General features: G+C 41.6%; 1 protein-coding gene across 1 annotated transcript in view; it reads right to left on the reverse strand.

The window, feature by feature from the left end:
* CACNA2D3 (calcium voltage-gated channel auxiliary subunit alpha2delta 3) overlaps window positions 1-21,856 on the reverse strand; it is a 931,470-nt gene that overhangs the window by 56,795 nt on the left and 852,819 nt on the right. Inside the window, exons 32-34 of the mRNA XM_090284008.1 lie at window positions 11,395-11,470; window positions 8,676-8,728; window positions 7,130-7,185 (exon numbers count right to left, since the gene is read on the reverse strand). Of these exons, the coding sequence (XP_090140134.1) occupies window positions 7,130-7,185; window positions 8,676-8,728; window positions 11,395-11,470 (185 nt within the window). The remainder of the gene's footprint in view (window positions 1-7,129; window positions 7,186-8,675; window positions 8,729-11,394; window positions 11,471-21,856) is intronic.

Here is a 21,856-nt window from a genome sequence, read left to right on the forward strand (position 1 = left end):
TAATCTAAATAATATGGTTTATTATCAAGACCTTTCTTTGTCTGGAGTACTATGGAAAACAGTACATATATTTGTCAGTCTTTACTATTATCTATGAAATTGTAAACCAGTAATTCAGGTCTCTGGCAACCCAATGAGTACTGTTTTAACTCTTAGGTATTTAAAACTCCTCATCATACAAAGGTGTAAGTACACAGGAATCATGGAGCTCAGCTACACTTATTCTTTCTCTTACCAGATGGGAAAACTGGGGTTCAGAAAGCAGACATAGCCTGCCTTGAGTCCCACAGAGAGTAGGACTACTCACCATGATCATTATTTACTTCAACAGCAAAACCACTATCACCTTCACAAACAACACTCACTAAGTGTGAGCAAAACGCCAAACACTATGCCAGGCCCTCTGCAAGGACGGCACCCTTACCAGCATGCAGTGGGCAAGGCCCTGATGCTGTCCTGATTTACAGGTGAGGAGCCCAGAGGCCAGAGGAATGGAGATGCTTGCCCACGGTCACTGTTGTAAGTGGTGGCACCCAGATACACACCCGTGGCCGCCTCCTGGAGCTTACACTCCTTGCCATCACACCACTCTTCCTCCTACCCCAGTTACAACGGACACATACAGCTGAGGCTGCCATAACCCATCACTCACTCACAATGAAGCACCCACACAATTGAATATCTTTAATTTTCCCTTAGCAACAAATGTCCCTGATGAGAATAACTGACTTGGGTTCACAGTAATTATGTGCAGACAATTGGGAATGAATAGAGTTGTCATTTGAAAAGCTTTCCTCTTCTTTTGTCTCTGTGAATGCACCCCCATTCATAGCTGGGTGCCAATGAGTTCCATTCTCTTTGTGCAACTTTGCCAAAATGATACCTTTGTGATACTCAAGCAGAAATGGTCTTCCAGTCCCCTTCATTAAGGAAACAAAGCAGATAAACAGTGTAATTACAGATACCATTTTTAGCTAAGCAAAGATGTATGTCTCAGCTCAGGGTCTTTAGCTAGTGAGAGAACAGTACATTTAGAATGAGGAGACCCTGCAAGTCAATGTAGTTATGGTGCTTGAAAGTTTTCTCTCCTTACATTGTGTCTAAGATCTATGTTTACATTTAACAAAAATACCCATATGATAGCAGCCCTGCAGTTGACTTTCTTCACCCTCATTTGATTCAGTTTCTTCATCTATAGAATGGAAAAGCCACCACCATGCCCAGCAGAGGGCTTTTGGCCTAAATGTGACAGTTCATGTGCAGCAGCCGAGGTGGCCCACTGTCTCTCCCACTGCTGTCTAGCTGAGGTGTCAGGTCTTGGTGTAGGTCTGGGCCCATTATCTATTAGCTGTCTGAATTCGGTGCCTCAGGAAAGTTCAGTGACAGATACTAGCAGCCCCCACTTCTCAGGTATGTTGAAGGGATCTGAAGATAATCTAGTGCCAGTCCTCTGGAAATGGAAAAACACTATGTATGGGTGCACCATGTATCAACAATATAATTATTTGACAAGGTCTTTATCTAGAGTCTGTGGGGAAAAAAGGTCTCACAGTGTAGCAATGGAATGAGATAACTTGGAATTATCAATTAAGGGTCTTTTCTTAAATTTTCCTAAAACAGAAACAGAGAACTAAAGCATCACTTTATTCCTCTGAGCTAAACTATTTCCCACTGTTGGTCCTGGTGGATAGGAAAGCAGGGGAGAGGGAATGTGAAATTTCAGAATGGGAACCTTAACAAGTGTCTGTTACCATCGTGCGTGCAAAGTCTGTCATCCCCTAGCCTGCACCCATTGATCTACACTGGGCTTTCTCATCAGTGACAATACAATAGTGCCCCTGTATCCACAGTTTCACTTTCTGTGGTTTTAGTTACCCACAGTCAATTGCAGTTCAAAAATATTAACTGATAAACTTCAGAACTAAAGGATTCATAAGTTTGATATTGCACAGCATTCTGAGCAATGTGATGAAACCTCATACCATCTGCTTCATCCTGCCTGAGGCATGAGCCATCTCTTTATTGGGAGTATCCATGCTGTGCATGATAATGCCTGTTAGTCACTTGATTATCAGTGACTGAGACCCATTCACATAACTTTTATTACAGTATATTGTTATAATTGTTCTCTTATTAGTTATTATTCATATTTTAGTATGCCTAATTTATAAATTAAACTTGATCATAGGTATGTATTTATAGGAAGAAAATACGGTATAGGTAGGGTTTGGAACTATCCATGCTTTCAGGCAGCTATTGGGGGTCTTGGAATATGTCCCCTATAGATAAGGGGGGACTACTCTATCGACATTTTGAGTTGGGTAATTCTTTGTTTTCAGAGGTTGTGTATTGTAGGATATTTAGGAGCATCCCTGACCTCTACTAACTAGATGTCAATAGCACCTTACCCCCAGTTGTGACAAACAAAAATGTCTCCAGATGTTGCAATGACCTGTGGGAGGCAAGATCTCCCCCCAAGTTGAAAACTACTGGTTTAGCCAAAGAGCACCATGACAGGCCCTCAAAAGACCCAGAAACTAATTGTCAGATTTGAAGGACCAGAACCAGAGTGTGGGCAGATGCCTGTGGAGGCAGGAGTGGGGAAGGAAAGCAGGCCAAGGTGAGAAAGGGAGAAGTGGGAATGGAGGTTTGCATGGAGAAGGAGTGCATCCTCATGCTCATCGTTGAAGCCCCTCGGCCATGGAATAGGCAGACACACGGTTTGAGGAAGGGTAACAAAAAGTAAACCACGGAAAACCACCAGCCCACTGCCCTCAGGACGGGGCACACTCCTCACAGCCCGGCCTCTTAGCCAAAAACTCACTGCCACCCAAAACACAAGCACTGCCCACTACCACTGTTGCACACATTGTTCAATTCATCTCCCACGCCACATCCTGTCCACTATTTTCTGTTGGCCAGTGAGGAAATCAAAGCCCCAAGAGACCAAATGATTTACCTACAATCTCACAGCCAGAAAGCAGCAGAGGAAGGCTGCCTGGCTCTGAAACCACAGTGCCCAATCCCTAGGTTAAACAGTCTCCTGGAGCTCAGCCTGCTTGGGAGGAGTGGTGATCTGTCCCCGGGCACCAGTGCTCCAGAGACAGCAGCATTTTAACCAACTTGCAACCCACTCTCTTAGCCTCTATTTACCTTCCTTTTGTCTCTCTGAATTTCATTTATGTTTTTTTATACCTGTAATAGTGAAATTGTGGAAAAGCTGGTCAAATAAGAAAAGTTAAAAAAAAAAAAAAAGATAAGCATCCATTTAATAGGTTCCTTCTCATCTCTCTTTTTCCAAATTGTATGCCATTTTAAGCAGGTTCATGTCACAGGTAAATTTTTCTTTGGGGTGCATGACACTCTTTCTAATTCATATTTTGGTTTCTGCTCATTGACTTGCCATTGGCATACTGATTACTGGTCCTATTTTACTCTATACCCCCCTCTCCCACCATTAAATGCTTTTTGGAGGGTATATACAGGTTTTTACATTGTTTTCCTTGTTATGTTATTTAACATCATGAGCATTTTTGAACCTGGTAAAAGGTATCAGGAATAGATTCATTTAAAAAATGTTTATGTCTTTCTGTGGATGAGATGTAATTTATATTGAAATGTCCCTATTGTTCATCATTTAAAGAGCTATTGGTATTTGTAATTATAAATTCCCTAGAGGTGATCATTCTATCATAGAATCCTTTGTCCCCATATTGGTTTATTTCCTTTAGATAAGTTTCTAGAAGTGGGATTATGGACACTCACTGTTGTTCAAAGATGGTACCAACCCAGCAGGACGGGGCAACGATCAAGCCCATGTCTGAAGGGTCACCAGGACAGTGTGAGAATTTGAAAGCAGGGCATCTGGACCTGGTCCACTAGCCTGTCAACTTTCCAGAACAGAGCCAACCCCAAACACATTGGATCATGTTCATTGTTATCAGAGGCTACTCCATGCAGACAAATGCATGGGTAAAACTCTGCATATGTAGCTACACCTCATATTCTGACAAGAAATCAGTGAGGTCTTGAATTTAGACAAAAAGGGGCCAATATGTAAGTTAAAAAGTTATGATTACAGTAACTATAATGGTGATACCTGGCCAAAAAAAAAAAAAAAATGTATTAGTGTACATGGTAAGCAAAGATTGAGCACCAACTATGCACTAAGCACCAGTTAGGTGCTATGGGATAGCAATGGTTAAGACACAGCTCCCATCATTAAAATTCTAGTTTAGTGTAAATCTAACAAACAAACTGAGGCAAGAATGGTGAAGAAGAGCTGGAAATTGTGTGAACTGCCTGGTACAGAAGCAAGAAGGAAATGTTGCTAATTCTTCCTGGGAGAACTGAGGGAATCCACATTGCCTGGGTCTTAAGGGAAGGGAGAGGAAATATCAATCTAAAATATATCCAGTACCTGGGGGGAACCTGATATGTTACTAATCTACTCCTTTTAAATGACAGATAATTTAAAACGATAATAATGGTAGCAGTTTGCTCATGTCTGGCATCCCAGGTTTAAAAAACATCAAGATAAATATATACACAAAAGAAAGAAAGAATAAGGTGTATATGAGAAACAGCAAGTGATGAACAGGTAGGGAGATGAGCGAGAGATAACCCTTATGAAAAAAGCATTGGTTCTGCAGGGCACGGGGACTCAACCAGTCATCACTGTGGAGTCAACACTGTCATCACCATGATCATAATTACAACTACTATTTTTTGAGAGCTTACTATATTCCAGTCACTATACTCAGCACATAACATGATTTATCTCACTATTAGACACATACATGCACACAAACAAATGATAGGATATTAATATTATTTTTTAGGAATCCTTTATTAATACGTAGGACATGTGACATTCTGTGATGATGAACCTCCATACTGTCTGAATAGAGCCATCTCTTTCTCCTTTATCTTAATCAGCGAAATGCATCTGACCGTTCTTGCAATTATCTTCATCCTTCAGCTTTAGTTATCTATTCAAACTCCTGGAAAGCAACTGGAAACCTTTTCCCTTCCCTCCCCTTAGTCTCAATCTGTGCTAATTGTACAAACTGGGTTCTTGAATCAATATGGACAGAGTTGACATTCAAAGCTTTCTTCAGTATTGGAACTTGTTAGACTATTTTAACTGAATTTATTGGGGTAACATCAGTTAATAAAACTATACAGGTTTAAAGTGTACAACTCAATAAAACATCATCTTCATACTGCATCATGTGCTCACCACCCCAAGTCAAGTCTCTTTCTGTCTCCATATATCCCTCCTTTGTTCTTTACCACCTCTCCCACTCTTCTTTTTTCTTTTTCTGGCTATTACCACATTGTTGTCCATATCTATATGCTGGATATATTTTTTGCTTAGTCTCTTCACCTTTTTTCATCCAGGACCCCAACCTTCCTCTCTCCCTCTGACAGCTGTCATTCTGTTCTGTGTATATATGTTTTTGTTTCTATTTTGTTTAAGTTATTTTGTTTATGAGATTCCACATATAAGTGAGATCATATAGTATTTGTCTTTCTCTGACTGGCTTATTTCACTTAGCATAATAATTTCCAGGTGCATCCATATTGTCACAAAAGGTAAGATTTTATTCTTTATTATGGCTGAGTAGTAGTCCATTGTGTAACTGTGCACAGCTTTTTTATCTACTCTTCTGCAGATGGGTATTTGGACTGTTTCCAGATCTTGGCTATTGTAAATGTTGTAGTCAATACAGGGGTGCCTGTAGTCTTTCAAGTCAGTATTTTGGGTTTCTGCGGATACATTTTCAGAAGTGGAATTGCTGGGTCATAAGGCAGTTCCATTTTTAATTTTTTTTGAAAAAACTCCATATGGCTTTCCACAGTGGCTGCACTAGTCTGCATTCCCACCAACAGTGCAGTAGGGTTCCTGTTTCTCCACATCCTCGCCAGCACTTGTGGTTTGTTGATTTATTGATGATAGCCATTTTGGCAGGTGTGAGGCAGTACCTCATGGTGGCTTTAATTTGCATCTCTCTGATGATTAGTGACACTGAGCATCTTTTCAAGGCTATTGGCAATTTGTAGGTCCTCCTTGGAGAAGTATATTCAGATCCTTTATCCACTTTTTAATTGGGTTGTTTATCTTCTTGGTGTTGAGCTGTGTAAGTTCTTTATATATTTTAGAAATTAACCTTTCATCAGATGTATCATAAATAAGATTTTATTATTTTCTATTTTGCTTACTGTGGGGAAACTGAGCCTTGCCCAAAGGCCAATCTTGGAGGCAGGATGCAAGTCCATACTGATGTAGCTCCATAACTCATGCCTCTTAAAGCTTAAACTAATTACTGCTCAAATCACTGAAGGTTTTAGAGTGGGAAAAGTAATATGATTAGATTTATATTTTATGAGGACAATTGTAAACAAAATAAAACAAAACACAACAAAATAGAATATTTATCTCTTCATTCAGCCTGAGAAGGCAATGTGTCTGTCTCCTGTAGATTTTAGTACTGCCCATGAATGTTTTGAGGTTTTACCTGTATAAAGTATGGCTTTGAAGCCTTAGTTAATGAAACAGGTCAAAGTGTATATTCAACAAGTGCTGAATGAAGGCTGTGGATTTTTCATCAGACTGGATGGTGCTACACTTAACATAAAGGATACCTTTTGCTGAAAGACCTAAAAAATCATCATTTTGTCCTTGATAGGGAAAATAATCACCATGTTCTGTCTCTGTAACTGTGCTTGAATATTTGCATCAGAAAAAGGTATGATCACCATGTTCTGTTTTTGTAACTGTGTTTGTATTTGCATCAGAAAAACTTTTTGAACAGTTTGCCCGTGAACAATCCACCAATGAACAGTTTGCCCATGAACGATCAGCCAATGAGCACTGATTCCCACGCTTGCTGGAAAAATGTCATAAAAGCTTGTCTGATGTGTTGCCCAGGGCTCAGACCTTTGGAGACTACTCCTCTGGGCCCACATGTGTAAATAAAAGTTTGTTCCTCTGCCTCTCTGAGTGCTGCTTGAGTTTCTCACTACCAGTAATTTCCTGCAACATCCTGAGTAGTTTTATGCAAGCACATCCCTGATTAAAAGGAGTCAACGGACCCAGGGCTCATCACTCTGAGCTGCAGCTTACCTTTAGCTGTCATATCTGAGTGCCACCAACTGCAGAGGTTAAATTCCACCAGGAACCTAAGTGTGACAGAAAAGCCCAATGTTACTTGTTCATCCACACCCTGAATAGAACAGTGACATCGTGTTGTCTCTAGCATTGCTCACCGTGTTTGAAACATCACAATCTGGAGATATCAACATGGCCAGTTCAGTTACCAACCAAACTTTCACTGGGTTCTATTTTATTTGTGGAAAGGCTAGTTTATCATCAATGCCAACCAAACCCTGAAATCAGGTTTACCTATATTCATGGACTCTGCTGAGAAATATTCTGCTTTATAGGAAGAAATAGTCTCTAGTTATAGTCTGAGTCCTTAGTAAAAGCTCATCTTCTAGAGGGCTTCCCCTGCCTTGACTCAGAACAACAACTAGAATATTCTCTACTAGACTATGATCTGCAGTAATAAAGGATCCTTTCGAGATTTACACTGCAATGCAAACGTGTTCAGCCAAGTGTGTAACTCGTGTGTGTGTGTGTGTGTGTGTGTGTGTGTGTGTGTGTGTGTGTAGGGACATATGGGACAAACTTCTTTTTATGAAATTAGACCACGACATGAATTTAAAAAATCAAAATTTCACAATCGCTCATAACAATTCAAAAGTAATATAAATCCTTCTCCAAATGCATGGAGACAGACCAAAATTCAGCCATTTCTTTTTCAGGCACATGGTTACTATCTCTAGCAAATCACTCTCAATCAAGAACCCACAATTATCTGTTACCATATTTCTGTCTCTATGTACATGCAGAACTTACTCCCCACTTGAATTTATAACTTTGTTAAATTAATATAGGTTACATTAAAGCAACAGAGAAGACAATGTCTCTTCATCAAGTGGCAATAAATCTCCCTCAAACCCACAGAACTGAACTTTCGTGGTGAAAATAAAGAATGAGAATTTGGTACAGCCTTAAGGATCTTATTTCCATGCCCATCTGTGGAATTCCTGCTTTTGTGTGATACAGTGCTTCTGTAATGTGCTCAATATCTCATCTGGAAGTCAAGCCTTTCGCCTCTGTGGCAATTCTAGTCTGACTGACCTAAGGCACAGATGCATCCAGCATCCTTCAAACAGGATCGGAATTTGACAAGATAAACAAATCACACCTGAGCAAAGCCCTGCTCCTGTGCATGGCAAGATATCCAAAGTAGCACAGTGGACAGTCCTGGCAATTTGTTCTTCTGACCACAGCCCACCCAGGCTGCAGTAAAAACAGCCAGACATCTATGTTAAATTTAACAGTAACCACAATAAATAAATTTGGTTTGTGTATTGCAAGCTGTTATTCTGCTAAACAATGACATAAAGGCATAAGTAGTGACCCTAAATAACTTAATAAAAGATAAATTTTTTGTCTCAACATTCAATATTCTGAGGTTTCCAATGAGGTTATCTCAGAGTATAATGACTCTAATGGTTATTGAAAGCATGAAGCAGAACCTCCCAATTCACTTAATACACAAGAAAAGCAATAATAATTTTTTAAATGTAGAAATTATACTTACAAGACAAGTTCTGTCATTATCCACTTTACTGCAGCAAGGAAGGCATTATAAGGCTGAAGAGAAGAATTCAGGTCATTAAAATAGTGTATCACACACAAAATATGTAGTTTAATTTAAGGCTTTACATAAAGACAATGTTATTCTTTAAGAGAGATTGATATCATGTTAAAAAAACAGTGAAGCTCCAGCTAAAATAAAAGAACAGTTGGATACTGTATCCCAAAACTAACATTTTAAAACTTTGAACTCCCCTGTAGTGAGATGTGATTTACAAGTAAAATAAACATTGTTTAATACGGGGGTTATCTCTGGGAGGAAAAAGGAAGTTCAGCAAAGGATGCTTAAACCTTTACCCTCTAGGGGCTAATATTTCACAGCTTAATGCTGAGGGGTTGGAATCATGTAACTAATTTCAAATGGTAATTTACAGGGCTGCTTTTTGGAAAGGTGATTCCCTGTTCTGTTCGTCATCACTACCATCACCATATGTCATTCATTGAAATAAGTGAAAATACGTACTTGATTTTAATGCTGCCCATGAATTATGTAGGATTTAAGCTGCTTTTTCTCACACTTAGATATTTGGACTTGAAAAAAATGATAACCATATAAACATGTGATTTTATCCTTGCAGAAAATCCCCTTCACTCTATAAAAGAAGGCATTGACAGCCTAATCTTTATTTCAGGATATTTTAATTAAAAAAAGCAGTTGGATTGTTTACTCTGTGATATTTCCTATGTGGATAATTCAATTTCCTGAATTCTGGAAAATACCAAGTCTCCCACTCAGTCAGTTCTTTGTACCTAGGTATGTCAGATATGTGAGTAGCTGGCAGATTTGAAAGACATGCAAAGACATTGGTAAAGCCTGGGCTCCAGATGGCAGGTTCAGAAAAATATCAGAATCCTTTGTGGTTGCATTTAGATATCAGAGAATTGAAATTCCAAATCCTGATTTCTTAAATGAGGTCTGCTTAATCTTACCTTCTCAGCATTGTGATGATAAAGACTGGCACTAGGAAGGGGGAACATTATCCAATTTTAAATAAAACAAGAATGAATTTTTAAATACCAAACCATTCTTGAAGCTTCCCTATTGGAAGTCAATTAGTAAATAAACAGAACAACATAAATCTACCAGGGTTATTTCCAGCCTACTCAGATTTCAGACTAAATCTCTTCTTGCTCTGATTCAGCTGAATGTATCACCGTCATTTCCTAAATCACAGAACCCTCAGGATGGGGGTCAGATAAGGAGAAGAACAATCAATTATTCCTTAAAACCAAATGCAACCTTGTAGTCTTCAGGTTTTGCCATTACAACTTTTAGGGCTTGAAAAATAATCATCTTTCTTTCAAAATGACCCAGGTCATCAGACCATGGGATAGTTCTGTGTCTTTGTACCTGCTGAGATGGACAGTGACATTTCAGTGGTCCTTGGGAGTGTGAGTCAGGGAGGAAAGAATGAATAATGGATTAAAGAGGCTTTGGTGTGGGGAGGGACAGGCACAGGGGCACCTCACCCTGAGGCCAGGGGGAAGTTGGCTCAAGCATCTCCTGCCAGACACTGGCTCAATATACGGGTAAACTAATGGATTATGTAAATGTGAGATTAAAAAATTTAAATGCATATTATCATTCAGGAGGGTAAAGCCACTGAGCTTTTAAGCCTAATGATGAAAACATATCTTGGGAACATTTTAAATCTGGAAATATTCATGCTAAGATTAGGGAAGTTGAGCTTGGAAAGAAAGGTTGATTCTAACCAAAAAGCAGTGTTTTGCAAAATGTTCAATTCTTAGTTCTTAGTTGAATCTCAAAAATTTTCTAGCTCCAAATCTTTTCTTGTGCCCTCAGTGTACAACAACCATGTTAAATATTTGGTTTTTAAATAATCCCCTTGCAAGATGTACATCTGCAAATCAGAATGTGCGTATTTATATTTTAAAACAAAAATCACTCAAATTTTGTGTTTCAAGCCAAATTTTAGGTTAATTTTTGGAATTTACAAAATAACGTGTAAGGGTGATGTTTATATACATATGCTGAACTATATTGAAGTATCTATATCTATATCTATATATATATCTATATCTATATCTATATCTATATATATTTTTTTTTTGTATGTGTGTTTTCAAGTTATTGGTGGCCAAACTTATATTGCTTGCACGTTGTAAATTATATTGTAAAACTGGGTATAAATTATAGCAGTTAATTCCTGGCACTCAGAAAGCCATTTTCCAATGCTACAATAGCTCTGTTGATTGACCCTCAACTGTGACGTCAGCTGTGGAAACAGCTCCAGGGAAATGATGTTGAAACTCAGCAGCAGCATGATTAGGGGCAAGAATCAATCATCAAAATGTGAATTTGTTCATAGGCTAACAGCTCTATTACAAACCAAAAGGAAGATTTCTGTTGAACCAAACCAAATTCTTGTATCTAAGAATAAGATGATCCTCAAAACTTCTCTTTTCTACCCATCAACAGGGGCTGCTGCATTAATCCATCAAAGACGTCAGATCTGTTTGTCATTTCTATAATCACTGAATTTGGGTTTAAACAGGAAAGACTACTCAGCCAGTAAAGTCATCAAATACTTTTAAACATTCATAGTTTTGAACAAGATAACTTGATTACCCCACAGGAAAAGATATGCTCACTCAAAGACAGACATGTGCAGCTGTTTTGGGGGTGATCACACTGTACTTACGTCCAGGAGCCCATGGGCACCGTCACTGCTCTCCTTGTTGGCCCTGCACATGGCCTGGTAGTCATACAGGGTAATTCTACAGGGAGGAATGGAAAGGAGTTTCACTAAACGGGAAAATGCAGGAAGCAAATGATGCTGCGCATCAGGAACGTGAACGTCACCAACACTGCCATCAGTGGCAAACATAAATAAATGCAAGCCTAACAAGGGCAATGAGCCAGTAAAGGGGACCACAGTTTTGCCACCCCAAAATGTGCCTCTTGGGATATTGATTTTAAGCTATTTATTAAGAAACAAAAGACTCAGAAAGAACCATTGACCCTCCCCCCTTTCCTGCCTAAGGGCATTCAAGTGAAAAGGCCTGCTTCGGAAAGGGAACCGTGGTATATCCACCTTTGCATTCTCACCTGAGCCTATGTGAATTAAGTATGGTAGACAGAAATGATCCATGCAATAATCTGTACTGGAGGGAAGACCCTCTATCCCATTGTTTCTGGGTTGCCTACCAGGAATTTGTTTACCTTGTGTTCTTTGTTTCTCATCTTCCTGTGAATTACTCACCTACCCTTAGATTTCCCAGACCCCTGGCCCCTTCTCCTTGGTCCAGGAGGGCCAATAAGTCTCAACTACCCAGTGTGTTTTGGGTCACATTCTTATGGACTCCCGAATATACATTTATAAGAAACTTTGGACATTTCCTCCTGTTAATCTGCCTCTGTAATTTTATTATTAGCCCAGCTACAAGACATTGAAAGGTGGAGGGCAAGTTGTATTTTTTCAGCCCTCACACCAGGAACATGGCGAAGTCCAGGACTGGAGACACATGTTGCACTTGTATAACTGCAGAACCAGCTCAAAATTGTCCTATCATGTTTAACAAGTTGCTTTTCAGAGACAATAGTCCAAAGCTGCAGGAAATACAGCTAAAGAATGTGCAAAGGAGAGGTCTTTGACCTCCAGCTGTACCTAGAACAAATCCCCCCTTCCTTGAAGAACCAAAAGACCAGAACATAACTGGAACTTGAACACCAGAACCCTTTCAGAGCAGTAGGAAGATCCCCTACTTTTGCTCCTTTACTATAAATGGCCAAGCTCCAAGGTCCTCAATTAAAACTTGCCCTCCCAAAGCTTCCACATACCTATTCCCACTATACCATTAAGAACTTACTCCAAACCCTGGGTCAGGGAGTTCGGGCTTTTGATCATTAACTGCCCGTTCTTCTGGATGATGCCATTCATAATAAAATAGCACATCTTTCTCCACTGCAATTCTCAGTGTTTAGAGTTTGGCTCTGGTAGTGCTGGTGTTAGGTAGGATAGATAGCAAATCAAAGCAAGGAGGATGAGGGAGACATGTCTTACCCACTAACTCAGCAGTCCTGAGCCTGGTCTGATAATATTGCCAGGTGTTCCAACATCACAGGAAACACCGTGCTAACTCAGAGGAGGGTGGTCCTTGAAATTCTATGTATCTTTTCCACTCTCTGGGAAAGAAAGCCTTTGAAACTGTGTTTTCATCCCAAGGTCTGAGAGGCTAGAAAAGACCCATAGGGCCTAAAGGAAGAAGCCTATTAACACCTTTGGGGTTTCATACCCCAATCCTGGAAAGCTAGCACCACCTTTACTTGTCAATCAATATGTAACTTCTTTACCCTCCCCCATTCTGCCAACTATATAAGTCCTCAGAACAAAGGACTTGTTCTCTTTGGCTGCCTGGCCTCTGGCCGCCCATCCTCAGGCCACCCCAGTTCTTGCCACCCTTGCTCTTGCCCTTCTCACCCACCTTGGCAAGGCCCGTTCTCTTCCATGAGAATGTATTACCAATAAATCTTGCTTGCTTGCACTATAATAGATTTGCTGATCTGTAATTCTTTACTGCATTGTCTAGAAGAACCGAGCTTCTGGGAGTTTCTCCCATAACACTGGGTGGACAAACTCCTTCTGGTCTGTAACATTTGGAAATTGAAGAATAAAGGGAATAATGCTATTGGGGTGGTGAAGGACTAGAGGAACCATCCCCCCTCTGTAAATTGATGGAATGTCATTTTGGTTTGTTAAGGATTATTTGCATGGACCAGGATGCTTCAAAAGAAATATGCTGACAGAGGCCCCCGATGGAATCTACTTGGTTCATGTCTCCCAGGTGTAGGAGACCTGGGAAGGGTTGGTTTGGATTAAGGAACAGCAGGATCTTCTGTCTCTCTCAAGCACTGGGAGACATAGTTGGGCCAACATAAGCCCAGCATTTTGACAATGTTTTAGAGACTAGCCAGCTCATTGGTTGTAATTCCCACCTCTCCACCACCACTATAATAATGAGTGTATTCTTTTGAAAAGAGTGCAATTTATGAAACAAGAAAATGGGCATTTATTTCTCCATTAGTGATAAAAATATAGCTTTTGTCATAATTATGACCTGTACTCAGAAGCTCTGTTAGCATAGGTAGCTAGCTAGATATTAATAAAGAAAGAGAGCAAAAGGAATTGATCATTAAGCATAATAACCTAGGGAGCTGAGTCGGACAATAAGCCTGCTTCACTAGAAGTTGCAGCATTTACCGGCTCTCCAGGAGACCACTGCATCCTCCATCCTCAGGACCTAATCCCCAAGGAGGGCAGCAATGATCTGTTACTGGTCAGTAACTGGGATTATGAAGGGGGAGAGAGAAAACCAGTAGGAGAAAATTCTCTGCTGGGCATGTGCCCAGTAGAAGCCAAGATGGCACAGGGCGAGTGAAGTACTTCTACAATGAAGCATACGCAGTAGGAGCCAAGATGATGACCATAAGGGGAGGTGTATAGCCTGGAAAAAGAATTTGATTGGTTAGGGGGAGGGTCCAGCACAAGCCCTGAAACATTGGGAAATTAATTGGTTGATTAATTTCTTCTTCCCAAGCCCGAGGTAATGTAATCAAAGCTTAACAAAGCCCTCCTCCACTTGTCCCCTCATAATAGGTCTCCCTTTGCCCATTTGTTTGCACATTCTCTCTCCATAGCAGCTATGCAGGCCTAGCAGCCACGCAGGCTCCAAGCATGGGCCTGGATACAGCAGCACAGCGCCGGCCACAGCACAGACCAGAACAGAGGCTAAGCTAGCGGGATGGAGGCAGAGACTAAACTGGACTAAGCACCAGTGGCTCAGCATTTCTGGACCCAGGCCCTGTTTCTCCTATTTCTGGGCTCAATAAAGACAAGGCTGTACTTCATCAGTGGGATGGACAGAGATGAGACACTGGGAACCTAGGGGCATTCTTTTATTTCTAGTCCAATAAATATTCCCACTTCATCTCATTTTCCCATGTGTGGATCCCCAGAAATGCTTTTCTTGTCACTCCATGGAAGGACCCCATTTCTACCAGCAACAGTTCTACTTTGTGATTGTTTCAGATATTTCAATTTCCCGTCAGGAACCTTACAGAGTAAAGGATAATGGCATTTCTGGTAGGAAGTTAACAGCTTTAGATGGAGCAAGCACCTTCTCCCAAAGGAGACATGCATTCCGCCCTTCCCACCAAGTCCCCTTCCCACTATTCTGGGCACCCCAAAGGAGTGACACTTAAAGCCCAGCCTGAGTTACACAGCAGCTGCCAGATGGCATGTTAACACTGCAATACTACATGAACTTCTACATGACTGGAAGGAATTCGCCCCACAGGAATTCCTTTCCAGAATAATACAATGCTTAATGTGGAGCATACTTAATGCTGTGTTAGCAATGAACAACCAGCCAAATATCTGACTTGGGGAAGTCCCTGGACAAACTTCTCACAGAAAGCTCTGACAGCCCTGATAGTAACCCAGCCACGGAATCAACTATAGACCACACTGGACAACTCTAATTTGTCCCTGACTGGCCCACCATGCCACAGTCAGCAAACTCATGCAGGGGACTTCTACGGGGGCCCTGCAAGGGCTTTCTAGGATTTGGCAAGCATTGTTGTTGGCTTCATCCTTTTTCTACTGCCCAATTTGGTCTCTACAGAAGAAACTTGGGAGACAGGGCCGGTGTGAGAGGCAGCATAGATTGAGTGGAATATGCATGTGCCTGGGGTCTTGTAGATGTAGATACAGTATGGTCTTGGTTTTAAAGGTTGCTTCTGCCATTTACCCAGGGTGAAATCTTGAGCAGGTTGCTTACTCTCTTCTGAGGCTTAATTTTCTCACTTATGAAATGACTCAGATCAGGCATGTGAAAGATACTGCAATATACTAGTAGTACCCTAGGTGTTGTGATTCTTATGGCAGAAAGCCTTTTTTTTCCCCTTTGTTAGCATTTGGTTTCATAAAGATACACTGTTCCCAAAGGCCCAAGTGATAGCAGTGTGACCTAATTGTTAAAATGCCAGCTTTGAAGTCAGGGACACCAGAGCTCAAATTCTAACTCATTTACTTATTACAATGTTGTTGCTTTTTTTTTTTTCTTTTACTTTTTTGATGCCTCAGCTTCCTCATCTGTAAAATATTGAGAATAATGGCTACTTCATAGGGTGGTCGTGATGATTAACTGAGGTTACATATGTGTTGCATTTAGCACAGTGCACGATACAGAGGAATCATTCAACAGAGGACAGGGCTGCAGCTGCTGTTGTAATTTATTAGTATGGTTTTCATTGCCATTATTAATTAATGGAGTTGGTGTTCAATGCAATGGGAATTGAGTCAGGCTTTCTCCAGCTGGTTGGAGGGTGGACAGGCCTCCTAATTTTCTTAGCTCATTGGCACACAGTGTTAACAGAGTGGGGGAGGTATAGTACAGCATTTAAGGTACTTTGCATATCTATGGTAAGCTGATAGCTAGATAATAGCTATGCTGCTGCCTGGGTAAAAGGGTGATGATATGGCTTAAGATGCTTTTCATAACAATGATGTATGGTGCTCAGGATCAGGATTTAAAATTACGGGCAAGCCATGCAGTGGGGGGTGAGGGGGGTGCATGTGGTTTGAAAGGAAGTAGAAGAGTCCCCTGGTCCACCATGAGGTCTCTTATGAAAGGAGGTGCCATGTGGTTTTGGATTAAGAGCTGGAGTAAGAAGAAGGAGCATGTTGGAGAAGCATGAGGAGGGTACAGAGGATACGATGATGTAGGAGGAGGTTGGAGCAGCGAGGTGGAAAACAGCAAGCAGCTATGCAGTTTGTAGTGAGAATTTGGCTGTGCGGCCTGAGTGAGTAAGAAAGCAGGCATGCTGCTGCTTTGATCATGCCCGCTCCAGCTGACTCCGAAGCCACTAAAGACTGTCTTGCAGACGCAGACTCTATCTGAACCCTTGGAACGTGGAACATACATAGAAGAAACTCTCTTAGGACTTCTGCCTTTCCTGAACTTCACCATGATCCAGTGTAACACAGCACATGCTTTCCTGGACTATTATATAGAGGTTGAAGACAACATATCCCAGATCTTGAAAGAGAGAGCTGAGAGATAAGGAATGGGCACCTATTGGGCTTGGTTTTGGTTTATAGCCTTTTGGGGAGCAAGGGATTGCTGGGTCTCGTGGGAAAACAGGGCTCTGAGCTGAAGTGCTTCAAGACCCCCAAGGTTGGAATATTGTAAATAAAGACCTGTTTTTCTCAATACAAATTGTTGGGTCAAACACCAAGGTGCCATGCCCTACTTTGCTCAGTAAAAATATGATACAGTGTCAAGTCCACACATTACTGCCCACCTTCAGAAGCTGTGCCAGAGTTATCAAAAGATGATGCAGAAACTTCTGTTCATGGATTTCTTAGCTGAGGACCATGATAAAAACAGCTAATGTCTATCAAACACTATTTAGCAACCATGAGCACGGTACTCTTCTAAGCATGGCCCTGCAAAGTAGATCCTAATAGACCCCATTTAACAGAGAGACAAAGCTGATCTCAGCCAGCCTACACAGTGTGCTCAGGTACACATACCGAACCAGTGGCAGAACCAAAATTAGAAGGGGGCCAAGCTGTACCTACCTCACTCTGCTCAGTAGTAGCCTTGGACAGATCCTAGGAAATGCTTAGAATTCAGCCCTGTGCCCCATCCTGGAGTCTTTTTGGAATGTCACAGGAAGTGCTGCCCAAGATAAGGTCTCATAACCAAGGGCCAGAATCAACTTTCGGCCCAAGCCGAGGGGCTGCTGTGGTGTCACTGGGCCAGGTTGGACCAGCTGGCCTGCTAGTGAGAGCCCCTCGCCATGGTAACCGCCCTGAGAGCCAGATGGCAGGAAGCTCAGGATTCTCTGGGGATCACTTTCAAAGGCTGTAGTTTACATGTTGGGGCCAAACTCAATTGCTCTGGGGCAGCCTCCAGGCCAGGGATCTTGCCTTTCATTTCACCAGGAAGCTCTCCTGATACCATTGCTATTGAGGAGGTCACAAAACAAGTGTTCCCTGCCTTCTCCAAGCTTAGACAGCTTTAACTAGATGTTATACAAAGAGAGACTTCCAGATTATTACTCTTTTTGAAGTGATTTTGTTACTGTTTTAAATAACTCCATTTTGCGGCTACCTGTATCCTGTTCGGCTGATTATAGTTAAAGAACATGATAATTGCCTGTTTTCATTTGGCTCTAAAATAAGCCTGGAGCATTGGGCCCAGCCCAAGATTGGTGTTCCTTTGCTGCCCTCAGCAGGGGGGTTTATTCTCATACAAATAACATGCCTGAGTCCCCATGACATCACTACCAGGCCCCTTTGACCTCAGCCTGCAGCCCCGGACCTTATCTAGCATCTCCGTGCTCCCCAGCTGGGTTTCTCTGAAGCTTTGACAGAAGGCAGATATGGTCTCTGAGGAAGAAACTCAAAGCAATGCAAACAAAGGCTGGGTGACCTCAGTGCTCCTGTACCAAGCAGAGCCTTAGAGGACAGGCCCAGGACATTAGGACATGTTTAAGGCTACTTTGCTGATCCTTTTCTTTTCCACCTAAACAAAAACCGTGGCCAAGAAAAATATTTCTTCTAAGAACAAGACTGTTGAGTTTCAAAGGCATGAGCTCAGCTACCCTAGGCTTGTTAGTAACTATGGGGACTAGCATTAATTAAATACCTACTATGTGCTCATGAGGCCAGGTGTTTTACCTGTAATGACTCAGTGAATTAGCTCACTATGGCTAAACGATTACTTAAAAACCAATCTTGAAACAGCTTAATGTTTGCAAATATAGCCCTAAAAGCAGGACAGGGAGGCATCTGACATAGAGACCTGCTGTGGGACATATTTAAGCCATTCTGAATCAAAAATTATGAGAAGCAAAGGGACTCACTAGGGTAGCATGTAAAAATACGTATTCTTTGTTGAGGCGTAAAATGTGTTCTCTGGGGCTTCTTTCAACTTGCAAGTGATGGGGCATGCAGCAGGAACCTGGGAAACCCGTAACAAGGGGACTGTGGCTGTGGAAGCCTAATTGGCTTTTATCTCTCAGAAAGCAGGAGAGTGGAAAGCCCGGTCTTTTGATGGAGAGCTTTGAATGCCTAACAGTGCTCTACCGTCTCTCCTTTTGGCACTGGGTACTGTGTCACCCCACAGTGACTTCTTACAGATATTGCACTGTTCTTCAGGACCAGCAGAGAACATTTAATAGCAGAGGTGGTGAGTTTACACAACCCTGGCCCTGCTGCCTTTGAATGCTCTGACTGGAAATCACTAAAACAAATCTAGTTTGAGCACCTATCATTAGCATAGAGTAAGCATCATGTGGCCACACAGGCCAGGAGCCCAGCACACAGGGCACTGGGGCCTCTTAGGGTCCAATGCTGAACCCTCACAGGAGAGCCCCAAGGAAGCCTCACTTATTCTACAGATTCAGCAGAGGGTCTACAGCTCCAAGTGATTTTCATCAACTGGTGCTGATAATAGAAAAAATAAAATGTTGCAGATATCGATTGCATCAGCATCTCATCCAGGTAATAAATGCAGTAACACTGAGAAATAACCAATTACTTTTTGCCAGCAATGTAGGCATCTGCTCTGATGTCAGGGACATGATTTCATTTCATATGAGAGGACATGAAGGCCCAGAAGGTGAGGCCACTGCTCCAAGGTTATTACAGCACTGCTAAGCAGAGGGGCTGGGATTTTGATGTAGATCTCTCGCTTCTCAAGCATGGATCCCCACAGGATAACTTTCTCCTTTAGGGTCGCGTGGGGATAGGTCTCAGCAGAAGAATCTGGAAAATGGGATGTGAACTCTCTCTCCATTCCTAAGGCAACTTGTGAAGACACAGGTTGGCATTTGTCTACAATATGTCAACCCTGCCTCTCTTTAGAATAACCCGGGGAACATCAAAATTTGTATATATGCTGATGCTCAGGCATTACACTCCCCCCCCCCCCTGCCAAGAGTTCAGGGTTAGGCAACTGGCATCAGTTATTTTTAAAAATCCTACCCAAAGAGTTCTAATATGCAGCCAGGTCCGACAGCCATGAGTTTTAGAATGTGATGCACCCAGCCCCGCAACCCTTGCTAATTCTTTCTCTTCTCATGTGCTTGCTTTTTCCATCTCAATTTGACTGTAAGTGCCTTACAGGCAGGAACTGGGACTCATACAAGCCAGCATATCTTCCCAGGGCTAAGTACCAGTCTGGACATATTTAGGGGTGTGTTATGGGCTTAATTGTGTCAGTTGTAGCCCTCAAAATTTGTACATTGAAGTTCTAGCCCCCAGTACCTGAGAATGTGGCTGCACTTGGAGACAAGGCCTTTAAAGATGTGATCCTGTTACAGTGAGGCCCTGAGGGTGGGCTCTAACCCAACTTGGCTGGAGTCTTTATAAGAGGAAATTTGGACATAAAGACCATCTGCAAGTCAAGGATAGAGGGCTCAGGAGAAACCAGATCTAGTGACACCTTGATATTGGGCTTCTGGCCTCCAGAACTATGAGAAAATAGATAAGCCCCATAGTATTTTGTTCTGGCAGCTAATACAGGGTGCTTGCTTCACTCACCTACTAGATAAGCACTGTCCACACACCTCAAGGATGAACAGAATGTCTAATCATCCTGGAGGGGAGCAGTGACTTGATAAAGAGAGGTGAGTGCCCCAGAGCCAAGAAGAGAGCATCCTCTGAAATAACATGGCCCTGGGGAGCCTGAGAAACTTACAGCATCAGAATGACTCGTGTCCCCTCTCTGAGAAGAGTACCACTCACTCTCCCAGCCACATCTGCTTTGACTGTGGGTCAAAGGATAACATGCATGGGTGCCCTGGAGGTGCACCTAGCCAGCGGTTCATTTGCCCATTCACCTACCTCTGCCATGAAAATTAGCTTTACTTGTTAAACCAAAGGGGAAAATGGAATCATGATTAATCCCACATAGAAAAGATTAAATTTCTTTTGCTTCTTTGTTTGAGTCAGAAATAGAAGGAAACAGCTGAATTCTGCTTTGGGAATGAGTTAATGCAAAACCCATTTGAAGCTATAAATTTGGATGCTGGGAGAGCTTCCTTGGGCTCTGCCAAGTTCATGAAGCCATGTCTACATTTTATAGTAACTGCACTGCAATAATGCCTGTACTGCTCTAAGCACAGTGTGGAGTTTGTACCCGAGGCTCAGTACATCAGCCCCTAGGAGTGTTAGTGTTGCCATTATTATTATGAGTTAAGCCAAATAGGTATTATTGAATGTTCCTGCATTCGTTGCCTGAGGTCAGGCATCATGGACAGATGAGTTAGGTGGTAGCTATGACCATTCGTGTTCAGGACTATGCTGGGTATGTGGAGTGTGGAGGAAACTAGGAGTTGTGAACATGGCCTCATCTCTGGAAGATTTTCAGAGTGGATATCACAGGAAGCCAGATGCAATATTTGGAGGACTTGTGTGGTCTGAAGCAAACTGGTGCAAGCTGGTTGCGGTAGAGACTACTGTAGTTTCCTAATACCCATTCCCTTCTTCTGCCAACCTGAACCCTGGCTTTTCAATATGCAGCTTTCCCAGGTTCCTATGTAGCTAGGTGAGGCCATGTGAGTAAGCAGAGAATTGTTTGGGAGTAAATACTTTAATAAATACAACTTTAGTAAATAAAATATTAAAATAAACTTTAATAAATAATTTCACTTGGCCTTTTGGACTTCCCTGAAATTTTCATTCTCCCAACCCAGATTGCAGATGTGATGGCTGGATCTCAACAGCTATTTTGGAACATGAAGTAACCTTTAATTTAAAAGCTAACTTGAAGGAAAGTACATTAAAAAAGATGTAATCATACATCCACGATGATAACATGATGCCCCTAAATTAGTATCTTCAGACTACCTTTATATAAAAAAGAAAAAGACTCCTATATTCTTTAACCCCTTGTTATTTTGTAATTTCCTATTATTTCTAGTAGAACCAGCTAGTAATTGATACATTGAACTCCAAGTTTGATTGAGAACTTTTCTTTTATATCTCCTGAAACAAAACGAGCCTGAATGTGAATAAATAACTGCAGACAATACTTAATTTGCTCCAGCTGTGGTGATTAATAGACCATGGTCTAGATTCTGGAATCCAG

This window comes from Furipterus horrens, unplaced genomic scaffold (assembly GCF_987537825.1).
Source record: "Furipterus horrens unplaced genomic scaffold, mFurHor1.1.pri manual_scaffold_7, whole genome shotgun sequence".
NCBI classification, from domain to species: Eukaryota; Metazoa; Chordata; class Mammalia; order Chiroptera; family Furipteridae; genus Furipterus; species Furipterus horrens.